Raw genomic sequence first — 12,001 nt, 5'->3', positions numbered from 1 at the left:
CATTCAATATCGCAGTAATCCAAGTCTATGTCCCAACCAGTAATGCTGAAGAAGCTGAATGGTTCCATGAAGACCTACAAGACCTTCTAGAACTAACACCCAAAAAGGATACTTTTTTCATTATAGGGGACTGGAATGCAAAAATAGGAAGTCAAGAGATACCTGGAGTAACAGGCAAATTTGGCCTTGGAGTACAAAATGAAGCAGGGCAAAGGCCAACAGAGTTTTGCCAAGAGAATACACTGGAAATAGCAAACTACATTTTCTATTTCTTTATAAAGTTTATAAAGGACTTCCCTGGTGGCTCAGACAGTAAAGCATCTGTCTACAATGCGGGAGACCTGGGTTTGATCCCTGGGTAGGGAAGATCCGCTGGAGAAGGAAATGGCAATCCACTCCAGTACTATTGCCTGGAAAATCCCATGGACAGAGGAGCCTGATAGGTTACAGTCCAGGGGTCGCAAAGAGTCGGACACGACTGAGCGACTTCACTTTCCTTTCCTTTATAAAGTTTATGTCGGTAATATTATCTCCCTTACAAGGTTGTTGTAGAGAACAAATGAGTAACTATTAAAAACACATAGACCACTCCCTGCACATCATGAGCAGTGTTAAGAAAAATTAACTCTAATAATTCACTATGATATGATGAAATTAATGATTAATACATAAACTAGGTAAACAGTGATAAATATCTACTTTAGATCTTGTTTGTATTTATTTTCTGAAGAACAAATTTATGTCTGGAATAATATAAGTTATTATCATTTAGTGACTTTTCAATTCTGAAAATGTACTAATCATTTTTCTCAGATAACAAAAGCAAACAAAAATATATAATTAATAAAAAATCAGAGTATAGTTGACAAAAGTATCTCCTTAAGGTAAATAACAGCCATAAATGACTAAAATAAAGAAATTATACTAATGAATCTCAACCAAACAAGCCATTATACTAGGAACTAAGACCACTAATAAATTTCTCTAGGAGCAGAGTGTGAAATCACTATGACTTCATCTTTCAAATATTTTTTGCAATATTTACCTTAGAACTTGCACGAATTGTACATCTTTTAATATCACTCTTCTCCCTATTTTTGAATATGTAACTGAGATATTTCCATAATTTTAACCTGAGATATTGAGATACATTACTTCCATATCAAATGCATGCAGAGTTCTTTTTAAAAGCAACATATTTACTTTACTTACATGCTTTCAGTCACATATTCAAGCTACATCATGTGAGCATGCCCCAGCAAGGATTTACTGTGAGCTGTCAGAGAGCTATCAATGCATCAGTAAAGTCTGTATTAACCTGATTCACAGAGATCACAAAGAAACATCTTGCAATTTTGTTTCAAAAGAACTTAGCTAACAACTCTCTTTAAAGAAACACACATTTGACAACTATATTTTCAGGAAAAGCAAAGGTCAATCACAATTCCATCTAAGTTCTTTATTTTAGTTAGGAAAGAATCATTAGTTGCTGGCTAAATGTTGAAAGCATAAAATTCATTCAAATTCATCTCTATTGTTTAGTCAGGAAGTCTTTTAAAACATACTTTTAAAAGTATTGTTCAGTTTCAACTTAAATAGATGCTACTGGTGCCCCACCCATATTTCCACACATGTCATCCGAAATTTGACTGCACAAGGTTTCTGGGAGCCTTCCGCTTGTGCCCAAGGTGGCGTGGGAACACTAGGAAATTAACATTCCTTGGGAGCCATCATTAACTTCAAATGCTCTAACATATCGTCCACTTGGAAAAAAAGAATAATTTCAATTCATGCAATCTACATTGGTTCTCAGAATTTCCAAGGAGCAGCTCTATTCACTCTGAGTGGTAACTTATTTGGTAGTCCATTCTGTGCTAGTTCTCTTCTTTTTTGGTTTTACTTCTTACATTTGTCTAAATCTTTCCCAGAATTACTTTCCATACAAGCCATTTGTACTTGAATCCCACCTCATGAAATATTTCAAAGGAGAATGGGGACATCCAATGAATAGGACTGAGAACACTGAACTTCCAGGTTCCCCTATACCCTCTGAATAGGCAGAAGTAACCTCTTCCCCTTAGAGCGTAGTAGTTTTTCCATGTTAGAGACCATACATGATGAAGCCTGCTGTCCTCAATATCTGAGCTCATCTTCCTCACGGTTCTAGGCAACAAACAGACCAGGTCTCAACATGGCTTACCTGGAAAAATAGTCTCTGTTCCAGGTTAACAGAAGAAAATACGCAGCAAAAGAGACCCAATATTTGCTTAATATGAATCAGCAGATAGTGGGAGAACATGCCAGGGAATGGATGTTGATGGATTTTGAGGCAAAAACCACCTGGGCATTAACTTGGTGTGAAGGAGGAGTAAGCAGACAGATTAAAAAACACGTGGACTCTTGCACAGTGTCCAATGGCTTGGCTGGTTGGCCAATGCCCTTGAAGAATCAAGACTGGAAGCCCTTCCCCAGACAAAGAGTTCTGGAGAAGAAGCATAAGGATGAATCTATGGGAGCAGGCATCAAATGTGCAGACGTCTGTTTGAAATCAATCACTGCTGGACAACATTCATTACAGAGGAGGTACTAAATAATGGGGTGGGTAGGAGGATTTGTCTGCGGGAAGTCATCCAGCCCTTGTATGTACGAACTGCAAATAAATTCCATAACCAGGTAGCAGAGAGAGAGGGAATTTATGTGGACCTAAAAATATAGGCTCTTTCTCACCTAGCATGTATACCTATTGCCAGTGGTGAATGGCCAGCCCACTGGAAATTATCCAATGGTGAGAATTCAATACAGTATCACTCTTCAAAAAGACATTTAACAACTTGATATCAAACAGGTTATAACCAGTCTTTATTTATAATTCTGGAATGGGGTAAGGTCAATTTTGCTTTACTTGTTGTTGATACATATTTCAGTTAAGTGTCCCTCTTCCTGTTTACATTTCCTCATCCATTAAGATAATCCTCTGTACTGTGTGATTTATCATGAAGGGTTATCATTATAGAATGTTGCATAACCTCGCCTCAAATAAAGCAATCTATTTTATGGTAAAGGAGGTCCAACAATAAACAAATGACCACAGAATCCACTGGGTCTATGATATAATGCATCACTTGGGAACTGCCAGTCTCAAACAAAAAAAAAACATTGGGATAGTCTCTTGTATGTGAAAGCTCCAACTTGGAGATTTCAGTCTTGGAATTAAAATGCTGTCTATCAAGATGCAGTTTATACTTTGTACGATGGCATGAAGTCCACTGATGTCCTGGCACAAGACTGTATCCACTCATAAAAAGACAACGGTTAACTTGTTAGGAACTTTTAAACGGTAAAAGGATCAATTCAACAAGAGAATATAGCCCTTGTAAATAACTATGCACACGATATAGGAACACCTAAACACATAGAGCAAATATCAGCAGACACAAAAGGAAAGATGACTGTAATACAGTAATAGTGGGGGACTTTAAGACCCTGCTTTCATTAATGGCTAGACCATCCACATAAAAGAAATCAATGAGGAAACACTGGTCTTGAATGACATGTTAGATGCCATCTTTAAGGACTATTAACTGGATACAGTGGATTCTGGACAGGTTTCTAGCTACCTTCACCTGCAACTCTCTGTTTCAGTTCTCCCTCTATGACCGGAGTCTATTATCTCCACCCATATGGAATGCCGGTACACACGTCACATGACCCACACTTCACACACCCCAGTTCACATGACCTTGAGGCAGAATAACAGTTCATATACTACACAGCTTCTAGAGTTCCTCAGCAGGATTGAGTTCCTTTTAATTTCTTTAATTGGTTTCCTTCCTTTCCTTGTCTCACTTCCTTTAATTGGTTGTGTTTCTTGGGATCATGTCACAAATAAATCCATTTACACTGGAATCCATGAGTAAGAGTCAGGAATAAGCCATAGTGAGACATTAATCATGTTTAATGTCAGCTGGTTTTATATAAATTTCATTTGATATGCCAAATCTGTACTGAATTTAATGTTTTTACAATTTCCTCTTTTGCTATGCCAACATAACATTTTGTTAACAACCTTTCCAATGCAGTTATAATAAATATGTTTACGTATAAATTAAACTAATTGATTACCTTCTCTAATCAATTTATTTCAGAGACTGACCATTACATTTTACTTGTACACATTTTGTTGAATATGTTATGAGCTAACACACAGAGTCAGGTTGTAAAATCAGACTAACATTAATCAGAGCTCTTATGCAGTATCAAACTTTACTAATAATATCAAGGATATAAACAAGCTAGGGTTTCCCTGGTCACTCAGAAGGTAAAGAATCTGCCTACAATGCAGGAAACCTGGTTTCGATTCCTAGGTTGGGAAGGTCCTCTGGAGAAGGGAATAGTGATTCCAGCATTCTTGCCTGGAGAAGTCTATGGACAGAGGACCCTAGCAGGCTACAGTCCATGGGGTCTTAAAGAGTTGGACATGACTGAATGAATAATACTTTCTTGGATAAGCTAAAGGACTTCTAAAAGCTCAGATAAAACATAGAAAGAACTGGGCATGGAGGGCAGTTCCTAGGTGTTATGAGCTGAACTGTCTCCCTCTCAAATTCCTGTGCTGAAGTCCTAATCCCTACTATCTCCAAATGTAATAGTAAACATAGGTAATTTTTTTTAAATGAGGTGACAAAAAACAACAAAATTCTGTAAAGCAATCATCCTTCAGTTAAAGAACAGATAAATTTTTAAAAAAGAGGGAGGGGACACATGGAAAAAAAAATGAGACCATCAGGGTAAGAGCATCTGACACCAATATCATTGGTGTCCTTATAAGAAGAAATCAGTCTGCACAGAGGGATGACCAAAGGAAGTTGGCAGCAAGAGGGCAGCAGCTTGCAAGCCAAGAAAGTGGCCTCAGGAGAAACTGACCCTGCTGGCACCACAGCCTTGGACTTCCACTCTCTAGAACTGTGAGAGAAAAACTTCTTCAGTTTAAGCCACCCAGTCTGTGTCATTCTGGTTAAGTAGCCTTAGAAAACTAATAGACCAGATCCTCTTTTACTGTATTGAAGACACTCTTCTGGGGCCAGATGAAATAAGTCTCAAAAGAGGTTTGCAGGGTTCCTTGTATAGTGGGAGTATTTAAATCATGAAATATTTCCAGTTTATTACCCAGAGTGTTATACTATCTACTAGGTATTTTTAAAGCCATCTTGCCACACTGATCTTGAGTTCTATTTATGCTACCCTTGTGTGTGAAAGTCTCTCAGTTGCATCTGACTCTTTGCAGCCCCATGGACTATACAGTCCATGGAATTGCCCAGGCCAGAATACTGCATAGGTAGCCTTTCCCTTCTCCAGGGGATCTTCCCAACCTAGCGACTGAACTCAGGTCTCCCACGTTGCAGGCAAATTCTTTACCAGCTGAGTCACAAGGGAAGCCCTATGTTACCCTTAGCTAGGGATATTCCGCTAAAAGCACTTTCAAAGTAATTTGTCTTCCCCTTAGTAAACAATTTATCTAGCTACTTGAGGCTCTGGTTGACGAGATTAACTCCGTTCCTCTGACTACGTTTTTCTTCCAGTGGGTGCCCTTCCAGTGAAGGGAGTAAACTGACTGTAAACCACCTGCTTTAACTTCCTCCCACGTGGTTTCAGAGGCAGAGCCATTCTCTTCTGTTCAATACAAAATGACCTCACCACACTTACTTCTTCTTTTACTTTCACCTCTATGAATACAACCACTTCAAACATGAAATTAAATCAACCAGTGCACAGTCATGAAATTTTCTGCCAAAATACTATGAATTAAAATGAGATACAGTAACATTCATCTGTCCTGCTTTATTTGCTTCAGAATTCAAAGCTCTCTACTTATGAGAGGAAGGTCTAAAATGGTTCCTGGAAATAAGACTTTTAAGAAAGCACATTCAAATATCTATTAGTTCTCATGTTAATAATAATTAAAAATAAACTTTAAAAATATTCTACATTATGGACATATGTCCAGTGTGAAAGTTGAGAATTATAATGAACAGAAAAGAGTCATACAATTATACTGCAAAGTCAATATTTATTGGGAGTTAAAATGCCATCAATGAGTACAGGGGTGCATGTCAGCTTTTTAAGCTCCTCTGAGTTAAGGAGAATATATATATATATAATGTTTTCCCTTCATATTCATTGCTTTAATCATTTGTCTCATGGGTACAAACACTGAGAAAGGACCTTGGTGTGAAAGTATAGGAGAATGAGTAACAAGAGAGAACAGCTTAGTAAGACAGTCTTGTAATAGGACCAGAAATATCTCAGCCTATATATGACAAAACACAATCAGACACTTAAAATCAGAGAGAGATAAAAATTCTAGATTTAACTCAACAAAAATGCAATCATCATATACTTACTGAAGCTACATTCACAAAATCGTCATCTGAGAGGGTTTCCAACATTTCGGAGACAGATGTTCGGATCAGTTTAAGTGTCAATCCACTAACACTCCCGCTCCTATTTTAAAACAAAAAACGGATCCACACATGTTAATGATTATGCATTTAGTCAACATGAGACACCCTAAGGAAATGCAACTTATGCACTGACACTATATAATATTAACATAATTTTGTCTTTAAAATATCAGTACTAGAAAAAGTCCTATTTTGGATAGCAAGTAGAAATAAATTCAGAGAAGGCAATGGCATCCCACTCCAGTACTCTTGCCTGGGAAATCCCATGGGCGGAGGAGCCTGGTTGGCTGCAGTCCATGGGGTCGCTAAGAGTCAGACACGACTGAGCAACTTCCCTTTCACTTTCATGCACTGGAGAAGGAAATGGCAACCCACTCCAGTGTTCTTGCCTGGAGAATCCCAGGGACAGCGAAGCCTGGTAGGCTACTGTCTATGGGGTCGCACAGAGTCAGACACAACTGAAGTGACTTAGCAGCAGCAGCAGAAATAAATTACAAGAAATTTGGTCTTTCTTTGCTACAAGCATCAGAATGTATTTATTTCTAATTACAAGGATGAAAATTACATTTCAAGTGATAATTTTAAGAAACTACAGATACTCATTGAATATTCACTTTTTTGAGAAATATATACTGAATATCAGCTCTATTAGCCAATTTAGAAGTGAGGGCTACAGAGGTTAATATAATGCAGTCATTGCTCTAAGAGCCCACTATTTGACTTGATTAAACAATTATTATATAGCAGCATAAGAATTTGATAATAGATTTGTAAAGACAATGCCTTGTTTTATTCCTAAAGTAGATATTCTCAGGGATTTAGTCATCATTTATCTTGTCTTTATATATTTGATGATCCTGGATGACCTCACCTATTTGTGTGGTGCATCTCCAGGCAATTTGTTGCTGTTTTTCATTTACTAAGTCATGTCCAACTCTTTGCGACCCCATGGAATACAGCATGCCAGGCTTCCCTATCTTTCACTATCTTCCTGGAGTTTCCTCAGATCCATGTCAATTGAATTGGTGATGCTATCTAACCATCTCATCGTCTGCTGCCCGCTTCTCCTTTTGCCTTCAATCTTCTCTAGCCACTGGGCAATTAACTTTCACTTTTGTATCTTTTGTATTCACTTTTGTAGCTCCTAACTTTTGCCGTTTTATTTTTCTAGCTGTTAAATGACTATGGGTTCAATGTCCAAAATGACACATTAGTCCCAAAACTTATTTTTCTTTCCTACATATGCCCTTGATATCAACCACATTAGATCTCAGTCATTCAATTTCATTCTCCCTCTCAACTTTGCTTCCCATTCAGACAACCTCTGCTATTCATTGTACTTTACAGTATTCTCTCCATCCTCTTTCCATTCTAGCTTATGTGTTTACCACCTCAAGATCCAGAGCCAGAGTAACAACCATTCATCTCTTAGTTCCTTCTCTGCCCTGTGCTGCTGCTGCTAAGTCACTTCAGTCGTGTCCAACTCTGTGCGACCCCATAGACGGCAGCCCACCAGGCTCCCCCGTGCCTGGGATTCTCTAGGCAAGAGTACTGGAGTGGGGTGCCATTGCCTTCTCCAGTGCATGAAAGTAAAAAGTGAAAGTGAAGTCGCTCAGTCGTGTCTGACTCTTAGCGACCCCATGGACTGCAGCCCACCAGGCTCCTCCGTCCATGGGATTTTCCAGGCAAGAGTACTGGAGTGGGGTGCCATTGCCCGCCCCGTGCTAACAGGTGAAAGTTCTGGCAGCATATCTTCATCCACCTCTGTTACCTATAAAATGTTGCTGTTTAATCACTAAGTCATATCTGGCAACTCTCCAACCCTATGGACTGTAGCCCGTAGGATCTCTGTACATGGGATTTCCCAGGCAAGAATACTGGAGTGGGTTGCTATTTCCTTCTCCAGGGAATTCTTCCCGACCCAGGAAGTGAACCTGTGTCTCCTGAGAGCAGGCAGATCCTTTACCACTGAGCCACCAGGGAAGCCCTACCTACAAAACAGTTACCTACAAAACATCCAAGAATCTTAAAAGCCTGCATTCAGAAAGTTTCATTGTCTTCTCTCTCTCCTACCTCCACCTTCTATACAGTCCCTCTATATGTTCTCAACAATGCCCCTTTGCTTCTATCAATTCTCCCACCTGGAACTCCACTCTCTTTTCTCTCCCTTCCATGCCTGCCTTGTTAAATCTTAGCTATAAGGATTCTATTCTAATTTTATCTCCTTAATGAAATCTTTCCTGACACTTCAAATTGAAATGTGCTCTCTCACCTATGTATTCCTTCAGTGCTGTGTCATACTTTATATCTCGCACTTTCTATAATTGTTTTAAGTTATTTGTGAATATGGTTTCATTTCACTAATACATTTGAATCATCTTTGAGAGGAGGAACCGTGTCTTAATAATCTTTGTCTCTATATCATCACATTGTATATAAGATACTCTCAGTTTAGTTAAGTTGAAATAATTTTTTGAAATTACAACCTCATGCACATTTATTTTTAACTTCAGTAGACTTTATGCATTCTAAATATTTTAATATAAGAAATTATGCCTGGACATTAGCATATATCCGATAGGATTACAACATATTGCATTCCCATTTAGATTTATATTTCCAGAAGACTATCAAGGATTAGCAAATGTACAAAATCTACAATAATTTAATTTAAAAAGATGAAGTTTAAACTCATTTGAACAAATGAAATGAAATTTAAATTTAAGTTATATTTGTTGACTTCATTTATCGTCTCTTTCTCAGGCAAGATTATAAGATTTTAAACTTGTTTACTTCAGGTTATAATGGAAAAATTTTCAAATGCTGACAATATCCTGTGAAATGAATTTAGTTGCCTATAAAACATGAAATTTTGTTACCTCCAGTGGCAAAGAACAGATGAAAGTGAAAGTGTTAGTTGCTCAGTCATGTCCAAATCTCTCTAACTCCATGGACTGTACCTGCCAGGATACTCTGTCCATGGAATTCTCCAGGCAAGAATATTGGAGTGGGTTGCCATTCCCTTCTCCAGGGGGTCTTCCTGACGCAGGGATTGAACTCAAGTCTCCTGCACTGCAAGCAAATTCTTTTTGCACCACCAGGGAAGTAAGAACAGATGAGGATATAATCTTTTTCTCTCAGGGAAAATAATAAAAGCTTTTATACCTCATGTTTTTAATTCTGTAGTATTGCTCTTAAAAACTGAATCTTCATGGCAGGATACTGTCTTCTCTATGTTCTACAGTTTCAAATTTCAATTTCAATCTTATTGGAAGATTATACACACATACGTAACTTGAAACAATGTGACAAATAAATAACAAATATAAAAACTAATGAATTTTTTTCTTGTATTTCAGCATTTCCCTTGAGAAAGTTCCAGTATGGACATGTAATATATCTAGTAGTAATCTATTTTGTGACCAATCCCTAAAATATATTTGGATCAATAGTGACTAAGTGCCATCTAAACAATTCGACATTTTTGGTAGCAGAAACTGATTGGTTTCAGCAACCATGTACTTTAATACTGTTTAACAAGCAAAAAGCTGGAAGCAAATTAATAATTTTTCAAAAAGCTTAGACTCCAGAATAAAGTCATAATTTTTAATTCTGACAAAGATTCCTCTCATTTTCAACAAGAGAATTTTTGTTTGTTTTGTTATTGTCTTAATTTGATTTCTTTGTCTGCATATAGACAAAGTCATAATAATTGTAATTGGTTTTTTTCTTCCCCACCTATTTCTAGTCTTAAACTATTACTACTACCAGAAACCCTTCCTATATTCTCAGTATATAAAAAATAATGTAATGTTTAACTACTTACACATCAACCAGAATAAGCATGTCTTTAGGAGATGCAGCTCCTTGGATGTACCTGAAACAAATACACTCATATGAGTATCTTTTTTTTCTCTTGTAAAATCTCAAACACTGATATTTGTTGAATTGCTATTTACTGATCTCTGAGACATTTTCCAAGCATGACCCTATCTCCTTCCTATCTGGGTAGATAATACTATTTAATTCATGATTCTGCAACATCAACTTAAAAACACAATATTTAACATAATAAAGATATCAGAGGTATAATATTTAAAGTATGTTTTAAAGGTATTTATAACAAAGGAAAAAGAGATGTGCTTTAATACTAGGAGTATAAGAAATTAACTTCTGGAAGAGTATTTCCCTAGGGGTGGAAAAAAGTTATCCTAAATTCCATTTTGCTGACCACAGTTTTCAAAATTCACTCTAAGGAATAATAACAAAAATAAATAATAAGATTATGTCATTAATTTAAATACACACACAAAATTCCCACAAAAATAAACAGGTAGTCTAGGAAAGTGAAAAAGCAGTATCAAATTAAGGGAAGTACAAAGAGACAACAAAGTAATTAGAAACAGAGCGATATAATGTTATTTCCAAGAGTTTCAAGTAGTGGTTTTCAAACTTTACAGTATCTAAAAGTCACCTGGATAGTCAGTACAAAATGTTGATTATCACACTAAGCCCCAATCCTATAGATTCAGAAACTCTGTGTATGAAAAGAAACTCTAACAGAATAGCTTAGTCACTGTAGACATAAAGTTAATTAAAGGTAAATAATCCCCAAAGCACATCGTGCCTGGCTGTAGACTGATGGGAACTAGGGACCTGCCTTCCCTAACAAAAAGACCTGAGTCTGAACTCAGTGTTCTACTTATTGTCCATCACTCTAAATCTAACTTCTCAGAAGCTTGCCAGATAACTTGCCAATTAGCTTTCAGACAACATTCAGCACAGTTAGTAACTATTCAGGATTAAACAGTCATGGAAAATAATTTTTAGTTGCATTCAAGTTTGCTTCTCTATCAGAAGGTAAAAGGGTAGGGTTGCTGGGTTATTTCAATGAAAGGCAAATCATCTAGATCATGTCTAGCATATTGACAAATGGTCCTGGCACGGATCTCCATGGGGAAATGAGAGGACGGAATTTCATCTGTCTCTTCTAGTTAGGACCTAATTTCTAATTTTCTGCCAAAACAACTGGTTCCTGAACCTAAATCACATGATGGCAGAGAGTTCGTCTCCATTCAGCAACATATGGCTCCTTAGCCACTAACCTGGAGAAATATTAACAAGAATAATATGTGGATGAATAGCATCTGGTAATATTATACATGGCTGGTATTAATGTAAATTACTACTAGGACATTTAACAGAGCATTTAAAAAGCTTTAAATATATTTCTTTGAATGGATCATTATGAGTCTTAGAATTTGTCTGAATCCTAACACCATGTCCAAGGTAAGAGAAACCCAAGTAAGATGGCAGGTGTTGCAAGAGGGCATCAGAGGGCAGACACACTGAAAACATAATCACAGAAAACTAGTCAATCTAATCACACTAGGACCACAGCCTTATCTAGCTCAGTAAAAATAAGCCATGCCCTGTGGGGCCACCCAAGATGGGCGGGCATGGTCAGGAGGTCTGACACCATGTGGTCCACTGGAGAAAGGAATGGCAAACCACTTCAGTATTCTTGCCTTGAGAACCCC

At 37.4% G+C, this 12,001-nt stretch overlaps 1 protein-coding gene across 1 annotated transcript in view; it reads right to left on the bottom strand.

Annotated features, from left to right (window-relative positions):
* Positions 1–12,001, bottom strand: part of CACNA2D1 (calcium voltage-gated channel auxiliary subunit alpha2delta 1) — a 532,663-nt gene that overhangs the window by 113,883 nt on the left and 406,779 nt on the right. Inside the window, exons 9-10 of the mRNA XM_052638827.1 lie at positions 10,288–10,338; positions 6,402–6,501 (exon numbers count right to left, since the gene is read on the bottom strand). Of these exons, the coding sequence (XP_052494787.1) occupies positions 6,402–6,501; positions 10,288–10,338 (151 nt within the window). The remainder of the gene's footprint in view (positions 1–6,401; positions 6,502–10,287; positions 10,339–12,001) is intronic.

Source organism: Budorcas taxicolor, chromosome 4 (genome assembly GCF_023091745.1).
Source record: "Budorcas taxicolor isolate Tak-1 chromosome 4, Takin1.1, whole genome shotgun sequence".
Lineage (NCBI taxonomy): Eukaryota > Metazoa > Chordata > Mammalia > Artiodactyla > Bovidae > Budorcas > Budorcas taxicolor.
This window is presented reverse-complemented; position numbering and strand designations above follow the sequence as displayed.